Source organism: Macrobrachium nipponense, chromosome 33 (genome assembly GCF_015104395.2).
Source record: "Macrobrachium nipponense isolate FS-2020 chromosome 33, ASM1510439v2, whole genome shotgun sequence".
Lineage (NCBI taxonomy): Eukaryota > Metazoa > Arthropoda > Malacostraca > Decapoda > Palaemonidae > Macrobrachium > Macrobrachium nipponense.
The window spans coordinates 21,880,770-21,893,301 of NC_087219.1; the positions used below are offsets into that span (position 1 = coordinate 21,880,770).

The 12,532-nt window shown below is 60.5% G+C and overlaps 1 protein-coding gene across 1 annotated transcript; it reads right to left on the minus strand.

The window, feature by feature from the left end:
- Positions 1-8,917: 8,917 nt before the first annotated feature.
- On the minus strand, positions 8,918-12,160 carry LOC135202786 (trichohyalin-like). Its single transcript, XM_064232245.1, has one exon. It carries the CDS (start codon positions 12,158-12,160, stop codon positions 8,918-8,920), a length of 3,243 nt encoding a protein of 1,080 aa, XP_064088315.1.
- Between the last annotated feature and the right edge of the window lie 372 nt (positions 12,161-12,532).

Sequence of the window (12,532 nt, forward strand, 5' to 3'; positions counted from 1 at the left end):
AAGCAGGTGGAAAGGCTCAACTGGCGGGGGCCAGAAGAGGCAGTCCAACCCCGCCTATGGCGAGGAAAGGCTTTGGCTGGCGGGGGCCAGGAGAGTAGGCAGCACATCCCCAGCCGAAGCCGCCAGGGGGCAAGGGCTCGGCCGGCAGGGGCCAGGAGAGGCTACCCATTCCCGCTGAAGCCAGGGCAAGGCCTTGGCCGGCGGGGGCCAGGAGAGGCTGCCCATCCCCGCTGAAGCCGGAGCAAGGGTTCCTCCGGCAGGGGCCAGGAGAGTCTGCCAATCCCCGCCAAAGCCGGGGCAAGGGCTCGGCCGGCGGGGGCCGGGAGGGGCTGCCCATCCCTGCCAAAGCCGGGGCAAGGGCTTGGCTGGCGGGGGCCAGGAGAGGCTGCCCATCACCGCTGAAGCCGGGGCAAGGGCTCGGTCAGTGGGGGCCAGGAGAGGCTGCCCATCCCTGCCGCAGCCAGGGCAAGGGCTCGGCCAGCGGTGGCCAGGAGAGGCTGCCCATCCCCACCGAAGCAGGGGGAAGGGCTTTACCGGAGGAGGAAAGGAGAGGTTGCCCATCCCCGAAGCAGGGGAAAGGGGTCGACTGGAGGAGGCCAGAAGAGGCTGCCCATCGCCACTGAAGCAAGGGGAAGGGCTTTACCGGAGGAGGAAAGGAGAGGTTGCCCATCCCCGAAGCAGGGGGGAAGGGATCGACCGGTGGAGGCCAGGCTGCCCAACCCTACTGAAGCAGGGGGAAGGGCTCGACCGGCGGGGCCCAGGAGAGGCTGCCCATCCCCCCCGAAGCAGGGGTAAGGGTTTAACCGGCGCAGGCCAGGTGAGGCTGCCCATCCCCGCTGAAGCAGGTGGACTTCACCAGTAGGAGGTAATGGCTAGCTGGGGGAAACCAGCCATTGGCCCAACTGGCAGAGTCCATCTGCCTGCCTTGGTGGGGAAGGGCACCCACTGGCCCTCGCTGGTAGAGTCCTTCGACCTGCCTTGGTGGGGAAGGACACCCATTGGTCCTCGCTGGTAGAGTCCGTCCACCTCCCTCGGCAGGGAAGGGCACCCATTTGTCCTTGCTAGTAGAGTCCGTCTGCCATCCTCGGCAGGAAGGGCACCCGAAAGTCCTCGCTGGTAGAGTCCGTCCGCCCGCCTCGTCGGGGAAGGGCACCCACTGGTCCACACTGGTAAATACCATCTGCCTGCCTCCGTGGGGAAGGGCACCCACTGGTCCTCACTGGTAGAGTCTGTCCCCCTGCCTTGGCGGGGCAGGGCACCAAATGGTCCTCGCTGGTAGAGAGTCTGTCCTCCTGCCACGGCTGGGAAGGGCACCACTGGGCCTCGCTGGTAGAGTCCGTCCGTCTGCCTCAGTGGGGAAGGGCACCCACTGTCCTCGCTGGTGAAGTCCGTCCGTCTGCCTCGGCAGGAAAGGGCACCCACTGTCCTCGCTGGTAGAGTCTGTACGCCTGCCTCGGCAGGGAAGGGTACCCACTGGTCCTCGCTGGTAGAGTCCGTTCTCCTGCATCGGCGGGGAAGGGCACACACTGTTCCTTGCTGGTAGAGTCCGTCCGCCTGTCTGCGGGGGCCAGGAGAGAATGCCCATCCCCACCAAAGCAGATTGAAGGGCTCGACCGGCGGGCACAAGGAGAGGTAGCCCAACCCTGCCGAAGCAGGGGGATGGGCTCGACTGGCGGGGGCCAGGAGAGGCTGCCCATCCCAGCCAAAGAAAGGGGAAGGGCTCGACTGGCGGGGTCCATGAGAGGCTGCCCATCCCAGCCGAAGCAGGTGGAAAGGCTCGACAAGTGGGGTCCAGGAGAGGCTGCAAATCCCCACCGAAGCAGGGGGAAGTGCTCGACATGTGGAGGCCAGAAGAGGCTGCCAATCCCCACTGAAGCAGGGGGAAGGGCTCGACCGGCGAGGGCCAGGAGAGGCTGCCCATCCCCACGGAATTAGGGGGAAGGGCTCGACCGGCGGGGTCCAGGAGAGGCTGCAAGTCCCAGCCGAAGCAGGTGGAAGAGCTCGACCGGCGGGGTCCAGGAGAGGCTCCCCATCCTAGCAGAAGCAGGGGGAAGGGCTCGAGCGGCGGGGGCCAGGAAAGGCTGCCCATCCCAACTGAAGCAGGGAAGGGCTCGACCGGCTGGGGCCAGGAGAAGCTGCCCATCACCACTGAAGTAGGGGGAAGGGCTCGACCGGCGGTGGCCAGGAGAGGCTGCCCTTCCCCACGGAAGCAGGGGGAAGGGCTCGGCCAGCAGGGGGCCAGGAGAGGCTTCCATTCCCAGCCGAAGCATGGGGGAGGGCTCGAATGGTGGGGTTCAGGAGAGGCTGCCCATCCCTGCCGAAGCAGGGGGAAGGGCTCGACTGGTGGAGGCCAGGTGAGGCTGCCCATCCCCACCAAAGCAGGTGGACTTCACCAATGGGAGGTAATGGCTAGCTGGGGGGAACAAGCCATTGGCCCAACTGGCAAAGTCCGTCTGCCTGCCTTGGTGGGGAAGGGCACCCACTGGCCCTCGCTGGTAGAGTCCTTCGACCTGCCTCGGTGGGGAAGGGGACCCACTAGTCCTCACTGGTTGAGTCTGTCCGTCTGCCTCGGCGGGGAAGGGCACCTATTGGTCCTCGCTGGTAGAGTCTGTCCGTCTGCCTCGCTGGTAGAGTCCGTTCTCCTGCATCGGCGGGGAAGGGCACACACTGTTCCTTGCTGGTAGAGTCCGTCCGCCTGTCTGTGGGGGCCAGGAGAAGCTGCCGATCCCCACCGAAGCAGGGCGAAGGGCTCGACTGGCAGGGTCCATGAGAGGCTACCCATCCCCACCGAAGCAGATTGAAGGGCTCGACCGGCGGGCACAATGAGAGATAGCCCAACCCTGCCGTAACAGGGGGATGGGCTCGACTGGCGGGGGCCAGGAGAGGCAGCCCAACCCCGCCTAAGGCGAGGAAAGGGCTTGGCTGGCAGGGGCCAGGAGAGGCTGCCCATCCCCGCCGAAGCCAGGGCAAGAGCTTGGCCGGCGGGGGCCAGGAGAGGCTACCCATCCCCACCGAAGAAGGGGGAAGGGCTCGACCGAAAGGGGCCTGGAGAGGCTGCCAATCCCCACCAAAGCCGGGGCAATGCTCGCGGCCGGCGGGGCCAGGAGAGGCTGCCCATCCCCTGCCGAAGCCGGGGCAAGGGCTTGGCTGGCGGGGACCAGAGAGTTTGCCCATCCCCGCTGAAGCCGGGGCAAGGGCTCGGTCGGCGGGGGCCAGGAGAGGCTGCCCATCTCCGCCGAAGCCGGGGCAAGTGCTTGGCTGGCGGGGACCAGGAGAGGTTGCCCATCCCCGCTGAAGCAGGGGCAAGGGCTCGGTCGGCGGGGGCCAGGAGAGGTTGCCCATCCCCGCTGAAGCAGGGGCAAGGGCTCGGCCAACGGGGGCCAGGAGAGGCTGCCCAACCCCGCCAAACCAGGGGGAAGGGCTCGACCAGCGGAGGCCAGAAGAGGCTACCCATCCCCACCGAAGCGGGGGGAAGGGCTTTACCGGAGGAGGAAAGGAGAGGTTGCCCATCCCAGAAGCAGGGGGAAAGGATCGACGGGTGGAGGCCAGGCTGCCCAACCCTGCTGAAGCAGGGGGGAGGGCTCGACCGGAGGGGCAGGAGAGGCTGCCCATCCCCCCTGAAGCAGGGGGAAGGGCTCGACCGGCAGGGGCCAGGAGAGGCTGCCCATCCCCCCCGAAGCAGGGGGAAGGGCTCGACCGGCGGGGCCCAGGAGAGGCTGCCCATCCTCCCTGAAGCAGGGGTAAGGGTTTAACCGGCGGAGGCCAGGTGAGGCTGCCCATCCCCGCCGAAGCAGGTGGACTTCACCAGTGGGAGGTAATGGCTAGCTGGGGGGAACCAGCCATTGGCCCAACTGGCAGAGTCCATCTGCCTGTCTTGGTGGGGAAGGGCACCCACTGGCCCTCGCTGGTAGAGTCCTTCGACCTGCCTTGGTGGGGAAGGACACCCATTGGTCCTCGCTGGTAGAGTCCGTCTGCCATCCTCGGCAGGGAAGGGCACCCAAAAGTCCTCGCTTGTAGAGTCCGCCAGCCCGCCTCGGCGGGGAAGGGCACCCACTGGTCCACACTGTTAAATACCATCTGCCTGCCTCCGCGGGGAAGGGCACCCACTGGTCCTCACTGATAGAGTCTTTCCACCTGCTATGGCGGGGCAGGGCACCAAATGGTCCTCGCTGGTAGAGTCTGTCCGCCTGCCTCGGCGAGGAAGGGCACCACTGGGCCTCGCTGGCAGAGTCCGTCCATCTGCCTCGGCAGGGAAGGGCACCCACTTTCCTCGCTGGTAGAGTCGGTCCGCCTGCCTTGGCGGGGAACAGGGGCCCACTGGCCCGCTGGCGAGTCCGTTCCACTGCCTCGCAGGGAAAGGGACCAACTGGTCCTCACTGGTAGTCCATTCTCCTGCATCGGCAGGGAAGGCACCACGTGGTCCTCAAACGGTAGAGTCCGTTCTCCTGACATTGCGGGGAAGGGCACACACTGTTCCTTGCTGGTAGAGTCCGTCCGCCTGTCTGTGGGGGCCAGGAGAGGCTGCCAATCCCCACCGAAGCAGGGGGAAGTGCTCGACATGTGGAGGCCAGAAGAGGCTGCCCATCCCCACTGAAGCAGGGGGAAGGGCTCGACCGGCGGGGGCCAGGAGAGGCTGCCCATCCCCACGGAAGAAGGGGGAAGGGCTCGACCGGCGGGTGCCAGGAGAGGCTGCCCATCCCCACGGAAGCAGGGGGAAGGGCTCGACTGGCGGGGTCCAGGAGAGGCTGCAAGTCCCAGCCGAAGCAGGTGGAAAGGCTCGACAAGCGGGGTCCAGGAGAGGCTGCAAATCCCCACCGAAGCAGGGGGAAGTGCTCGACATGTGGAGGAAAGAAGAGGCTGCCAATCCCCACTGAAGCAGGGGGAAGGGCTCGACCGGCGGGGGAGGGGGCCAGGAGAGGCTGCCCATCCCACGGAAGCAGGGGGAAGGGCTCGACCGGCGGGTGCCAGGAGAGGCTGCCCATCCCCACGGAAGCAGGGGGAAGGGCTCGACTGGCGGGGTCCAGGAGAGGCTGCAAGTCCCACTTGAAGCAGGTGGAAAGGCTCGACAAGCGGGGTCCAGGAGAGGCTGCAAATCCCCACCGAAGCAGGGGGAAGTGCTCGACATGTGGAGGAAAGAAGAGGCTGCCAATCCCCACTGAAGCAGGGGAAGGCTCGAGGCCGGCGGGGGGCCAGGAGAGGCTGCCCATCCCACGGAAGCAGGGGGAAGGGCGGGTCGACCGCGGGGTCCAGGAGAGGCTGCAAGTCCCAGCCGAAGCAGGTGGAAGAGCTCGACCGGCGGGGTCCAGGAGAGGCTCCCCATCCTAGCAGAAGCAGCGGGAAGGGCTCGAGCGGCGGGGGCCAGGAAAGGCTGCCCATCCCAACTGAAGCAGGGAAGGGCTCGACCGGCTGGGGCCAGGAGAAGCTGCCCATCACCACTGAAGTAGGGGGAAGGGCTCGACCGGCGGTGGCCAGGAGAGGCTGCCCATCCCCACGGAAGCAGGGGGAAGGGCTCGGCCAGCAGGGGGCCAGGAGAGGCTTCCAATCCCAGCCGAAGCATGGGGGAGGGCTCGAATGGTGGGGTTCAGGAGAGGCTGCCCATCCCTGCCGAAGCAGGGGGAAGGGCTCGACTGGTGGAGGCCAGGTGAGGCTGCCCATCCCCACCAAAGCAGGTGGACTTCACCAATGGGAGGTAATGGCTAGCTGGGGGGAACAAGCCATTGGCCCAACTGGCAAAGTCCGTCTGCCTGCCTTGGTGGGGAAGGGCACCCACTGGCCCTCGGTGGTAGAGTCCTTCGACCTGCTTCGGTGGGGAAGGGGACCCACTAGTCCTCACTGGTTGAGTCTGTCCATCTGCCTCGGTGGGGAAGGGCACCTATTGGTCCTCGCTGGTAGAGTCTGTCCGCCCGCTGCGGCGGGGAAGGGCACCAACTGGTCTTCGCTGGTAGAGTCAGTCCGCCTGCCTCGGCAGGGAAAGGCACCCATTTATCCTTGCTAGTAGAGTCCGTCTGCCATCCTCGGAGGGGAAGGGCACCACCCAAAAGTCCTCGCTGGTAGAGTCTGTCCACCCGCCTCGGTGGGGAAGGGTACCCACTGGTTCTCGCTGGTAGAGTCCATCAGTCTGCCTTGGCCGGGGGAAGAGCACCCACTGGTCCTCGCTGGTAGAGTCCGTTCTCCTGCATCGGCGGGGAAGGGCACCCACTGTTCCTTGCTGGTAGAGTCCGTTCGCCTGCCTGCGGGGGCCAGGAGAGGCTGCCCATCCCCACCGCAGCAGACTTAAGGGCTCGACCGGCGGGGGCAAGGAAAGGTTGCCCAACCCTGCCGCAGCAGGGGGATGGGCTCGACCGGAGGGGGCCAGGAGAGGCTGCCCATCCCACTGAAGCAAGGGGAAGGGCTTGACCGGCAGGGGCAAGGAGAGGCTGCCCATGCCCACCGAAGCAGGGGGAAGGGCTAGACCGGCGGGGGGCAGGAGAGGCTGCCCATCCCCACCGAAGCAGGGGGAAGGGCTGGACAAGCGCGGGCCAAAGAGACTCTGCCCATCCCAGCCAAAACAGGGGGAAGGGCTCAACTGGCGGGGGCCAGGAGAGGCTGGCCATCCCAGGCGAAGCAGGTGGAAGGGCTCGACCGGCGGTGTCCAGGAGAAGCTGCCCATCCCAGGCGAAGCAGGGGGAAGGGCTCGACCGGCGGGGGCCAGGAGAGGCTGCCCATCCCAGCCAAAATAGGGAGAAGGGCTCAACAAACGGGCTCCAGGAGAGGCTGCCCCTCCCAGCCGAAGTAGGGGGAAGGGCTCGACAAGCGGGGTCCAGGAAAGGCTGCCCATCCCCACGGAAGCAGGGGGAAGGGCTCGACGGGTGGGGTCCAGGAGAGGCTGCCCATCCCAGCCAAAGTTGGGAGAAGGGCTCGACATGCGGGGTCCAGGAGAGGCTGCCCATCCCCACGGAAGCAGGGGGAAGGGCTCGACCGGTCTGGTCTAGGAGAGGCTGTCCATCCCAGCCAAAGCAGGTGGAAGGGCTCAACCGGCGGTGTCCAGGAGAGGCTGCCGATCCCAGCCAAAGCAGGTAGAAGGGCTCGACCGGTGGTGTCCAGGAGAGGCTGCCCATCCCAGCCAAAGCAGGTAGAAGGGCTCGACCGGCGGGGGCCAGGAGAGGCTGCCCATCCCAGCCGAAGCAGGGGGAAGGGCTCGACAAGCGGGGTCCAGGAGAGGCTGCCCATCCCAGCCAAAGTAGGGGAAGGGCTCGACAAGCGGGGTCCAGGAGAGGCTGCCCATCCCAGCCGAAGTAGGGGGAAGGGCTCGACAAGCGGGGTCCAGGAGAGGCTGCCCATCCCAGCCGAAGTAGGGGGAAGGGCTCGACAAGCGTGGTCCAGGAGAGGCTGCTCATCCCCAGCCGAAGTAGGGGAAGGGCTCGACAAGCGGGGTCCAGGAGCAGGCTGCCCATCCCAGCCGAAGTAGGGGGAAGGGCTCGACAAGCGGGGTCCAGGAGAGGCTGCCCATCCCAGCCGAAGTAGGGGGAAGGGCTCGACAAGCGGGGTCCAGGAGAGGCTGCCCATCCCAGCCGAAGTAGGGGGAAGGGCTCGACAAGCGGGGTCCAGGAGAGGCTGCCCATCCCAGCCGAAGTAGGGGGAAGGGCTCGACAAGCGGGGGCCAGGTGAGGCTGCCCATCCCCACCAAAGCAGGTGGACTTGACCAGTGGGAGCTAATGGCTAGCTGGGGGGAACCAGCCATTGGCCCAACTGGCAGAGTCCGTCCGCCTGCCTTGGTGGGGCAAGGGCACCCACTGCGGTCCTCGCTGGGATAGAGTTGCGGTCCGGCCTGCACCTTGGCGGGGAAGGGCACCCACTGGTCCTCGCTGGTTAGAGTCCGTCCGCCTTGCCTCGGTGGGGGGAAGGCAACCCACTCGGTTCCTCGGCTCGGGTAAGAGTCCGTCCGCCTGCTTTCGGTGGTGGGAAGGGCACCCACTGGTCCCGCGCTGGGCTAGAGTCAGTCCGCCCTGCCTCCCGGCAGGGAAGGGCATCCACCACTGGTCCTCTGCTGGAAAGAAGTCCCGTCACGCGTACCTGCTTCGGTGGGGAAGCGGGCACCTCCCACTAGGTCCTTCGCTGGTTAGAGTGCCCGCTTCCGCCTGCCTCGGCAGGGAAGGGCGACCCAACTGGTCGCCTCGCCTGGTAGAGTCCGTCCGCCTAGCCTCCCGGCAGGGAAGGGCACCCAACTGGTCCTAGCGCTGGTAGAAGTCCGTCCGCCTTGCTTCGCGGTGGGGAAGGGCACCCACGTGGTCCTACGCTGTAGAAGTCCGTTCCGCCTGCCTCGGTGGGGAAGGGCACCCACTGGTCCTCGCTGTAAGGTAGGTCCGTCCGCCTGACCTCTGGTGGGGAAGGGACCAACCACTGGTCCTCGCTCGGTAGAGTCGTCCGCCTGCCTCCGGCATGGAGGGAAGGGCACCTACTGGTCCTTCCGCTGGTTAGAGGTCCGTCCGCCTGCTTGCGGTGGGGAAAAGGGGGCACCCACCCCCTGGTCCTCGCGCGGTAGAGGTCCATCCGTTCTGCCTCGGTGGGGAAGGGCATCCCACTGGTCCTCCTTGACTGGTAGAAGTCCGTTCCGCCTGTCCTTCGGCGGGGAAAGGCATCCACTGGTCCTCGCTGGTAGAGTCCATCCGTCTGCCTCGGTGGGGAAGGGCACCCACTGGTCCTCGCTGGTAGAGTCCGTCTGCCTGGTGGAGTCCGTCAGTGGGAGGCAATGGCTGATTGGGGGGAACCAGCCATTGGTCCCACTAGTGGAGTCCATCTGCCTGCCCTGGTGGGGAAGGGCAGTTTGCTGGCCTCTGTTGGTGTAGTCCATGCACGCCTTGCCTGGGGTGGGGGAAAGCCAGGCTTTGTCACCCGCAAGCTAAGTCCAGGACCAGACTTTTTACCTGTTGTCCGTCCCTCACCATCTGTTTCCTCCTCGCTGGAACTGATTCCTTGTAACCTTTTGATGGACTTGTTTTTTTCGAGCCTGTTTCATTTGGCTCTTTTGCTCCTTCGTCTTCTTGCGGCATTTTTTCGCTTGCGGATTTGGCGGCCTCATCTTCTGTAGTCCCGGAATTCGTTTCCTGGGTAACCCTGGAATCCGCCATACATACTCTTGAGCCTGAGTTTTAGCTTTAGCTTTAACTTTAGGCCTCTTATGTTCTGAGTTCTCATCCTCTTCCCCTTCTTCTTGATCTGATTCCTCCACAGCCTCCTCCTCGTCTTCAAAGTCCTCCTCATCCTCCTCATCTTGTTCAGAGTCCTCCTCATCCTCTGCATCCTCTTCAGAGTCCTCCTCATCCTCTTCAGAGTCCTCCTCATCCTCCTCATCCTCTACTTCTGAGTCATCCTCGTCCTCCTCATCTTGCTCTTCTGAGAACTCCTCATCTTCTGAGTCTTCCCAATACTTTGATTCTTCGCTGTCATCGTGTGATTCGTTGTTGTCTTCCATTTCTACAGTGTCCTCTATTATTGAATTTTCTTCAACTCCTGATTCAGGTTCACTGTTTACAGGCGCATAATCTTCACTCTGGTCTCGCTGCCTCTTTCTCCTTCTGTTTCTCCGTTTTCCTTTCCTCTCCTCTTCTATCCATTCTTCTTCCAATTGTTCCACATCATAGATGATGTTGATGGGATTGGCAATGGATAGTTGGGCCATTTCCACGTCGACCTTCCCAGCAGGTAGTGATGCGTCCTCATCTGAAAGGTTTGGACTTCCAGATCCTCCTTCTTCAGGTTCACCGTCTTCCACTTCAGGTCTGGCGGCTGCTTCTGATACAATGGTGTTTTCCTTCTTAAGACGCTCTTGCTGTCTCTCCTGCCTCTTTCTGTTTCTATTTTTCATTCCTTTCCCTTTCTTCTCTCTGAAGCCTTCTTCTTTCACATTCTCCACTTCATTCAGTGAAGTAGGCAGAATTCTGTCCTCATCGACTGGGGGTGTCTCACAACTTTCTTTGGGTTCACCTTTGGGTAACCCATCATCTAACACTGGACTTTTCTTCTCAAAACGCTCTTGCTGTCTCTCCTGCCTCTTTCTGCGTCTATTTTTTCTTCCTCTCCCTTTCTTCTCTCTGAAGCATTCTTCTTTCACATTCTCCACTTCATTCAGTGAAGTAGGCACACAACTTTCTTTGGGTTCACCTTCTTCTGGTAACCCATCCTCTAACACTGGACTATTCTCCTCAAGACGCTCTTGCTGTCTCTCTTGCCTCTTTGCGTCTATTTTCCTTCCTTTCCCCCTTTCTCTCTCTTTGAGGCATTCTTCTTTAACATTCTCCACTTCATTCAGTGAAGTGTGGCGATCAGCAATTGAGAGTTCGGTGACTTCGGTTTTTTCTTCTTCCCCAGCAGGTAGAATTTTGTCCTCATTGACTGGGGGTGTCTCACAACTTTCTTTGGGTTCACCTTCTTCGGGTAACCTATCATCTAGCACTGGACTTGCCCCGTTTTGAGGGAGCTGCCTTTGCCCTTGTAAGTCCTCTTCTATTTCTGGGTGACAGACGGACTCTTCTTTCCCCAACAGTTCTTGTTCTCTTTCCTTTAATTTCTGATCGAATTCCATCAGAACAGATTCCTGGTGGCGGATGGACTCTTCCTTGGCCACCAGTTCTTCTTCTCTTTCCTTTAATTTTTGATCGAATTCAATTAGAACAGATTCTTGCTGGCGGGTGGACTCTTCCTTTGCCACCAGTTCTTCTTCTCTTGCCTGTAATTTCTGATCGAATTCCATCAGAACAGATTCTTGGTGGCTGATGGATTCTTCTTTTGCCACCAGTTCATCTTTTCTCGCCTGTAGTTTCTCATCGAATCTCAAGAGATTATTCTGAGTTTCGATGACAGCCTCCTCTTTGGATTGCAACTCTTCATCGAGCTTCATAACATTATTTTTCAATGTAAGGACAGCTTCTTCTTTACCGCGCAACTTTTCTTCTAATTGAAGGAGGTCCTTTTCTTTATTGAGGAGAGCTCTTTCCCTCTTCTTCAACTCATTCTCCAATTTCAGTAGGACATTTTCCTTCTCCAGGGCCGATTGCCCTGCCTTTTCTGCTTTCTTCTCTTCGCTTTTGATGTCCTTCTTCGCCTGTTGTAAATTGGAGAACTTTTTGTCCAGCTCCTTCCCTTTTTGGGAGAGATTTTTCTCTCTCTGTTCCAGATCCTTCTTAGCATTTTTCATGTAAAAATCGAAGTCTTTTTCCTTCTGAGTGACTTCTCTCAAGCGCGCGTTCAGCTCTTCTTCCTTTCTTGAGATTTCTTGCATCTGCTGTCGAAGAGCAGCTTTCAGTCTCTCGCTTTCTTCTGTCACCCTGCCTTCGACTTCATTTTTCCGTTCCAGTTCGTCTTTTTTCTGCTTTATCAACTCGTCTTTTTCCATCAGGCGACGTTGTAAAGCCTCGTTCTGGGCCTCTGCCTGTTTTAAGAGGTTATTTGTTTTGCGCTGATGGTCTAAAGCCACATCCATGGCGTCTTTGGCAGCCGCAATTTCATTTTCTTTCTGTCGTAAACTCAGCTCGTTTTCATATTCCATTGCCATCATTTCGTCCTTCAGAACCAGGACTTCTTCTTGTGTCTCTTCCAGACATTCCTCTATCCTGTTTCTTTGACTGGCAGCATCTCTCAGTTCTTCCTCTAACTGCTTCTTTTCCTCAAGCAGTTCCTCTTGAAGACGCAAGATGTCTGCCAATTTGGAATTTTCTATGTCATCGCCTGGTTCGTTGTCATATTGCACTTGACCCAGATGTTCTAGACACACCTGGGTTTCGACGTTCCTTTTGTCGGTTTCCTGGTGTTCCTCCACATCTGGTTCGTGGTCAGGTTGCGGTTGTCCCAGATGTTCTAGAGACACCTGGGTTTGGGCGTTCCTCTCGTCTGTTTTATGGTCCTGGTCCGCATCTTCAGATTCCTTGCCGAAACTATTCCATTTCCTGTACGCCAACCAACCTAGGCGACCACCAACAACAAGACCGGTGGCAGCAATGCCTGCCGCCGTTGGTGAGTTCCACGGTCCGTTCACGTCGTTCACGCAATCGTCATATAAATGTGTAAGATCATAATCGTTTCCCTCGGCACCAATTGACGTCCAGAGGGCGTCGAACACCGAGGTATAAGCAGCATTCACAATAGCAGCTAATAAAGCACAACCAAATGTTACTAATGGGTTCATTTTGTTGTATAACTATACAAGCTGCTTCCTCTTGCCTTAGTTTCCAAATCTGCCACGGGAAAAATTTTGGAATTCCCAGGAATCCTGGGTCTCCGACAGTCCTTCTGGAGAGAAATCAAGTCTTCAGTGCTCGGAGCTTCGGAGCTCTCCCTCCAGGATCATCATCAGAATCCGGAGCCTCCTTCAATTCCTCAGGCGGAGCAAGGATATCTTTTCCAGTACTAGGCTCCAGAGTTCCCTTGCCAGGAGCGACTTCAGAGAGATCTTTGAAGCAAATATCAGTCTCTCGTCGAAGAGAAATGTTTCACCTGATTTCACTTCCTCTGAAGACTTGGAGTCCTCCAAGAAGTGGTGGTGTGTTGAAGCATCATT

Bases quoted from the DNA above. Each gene is read 5' to 3' on its own strand.
- LOC135202786 (XM_064232245.1), bottom strand. From the start codon at position 12,160: ATGAACCCATTAGTAACATTTGGTTGTGCTTTATTAGCTGCTATTGTG.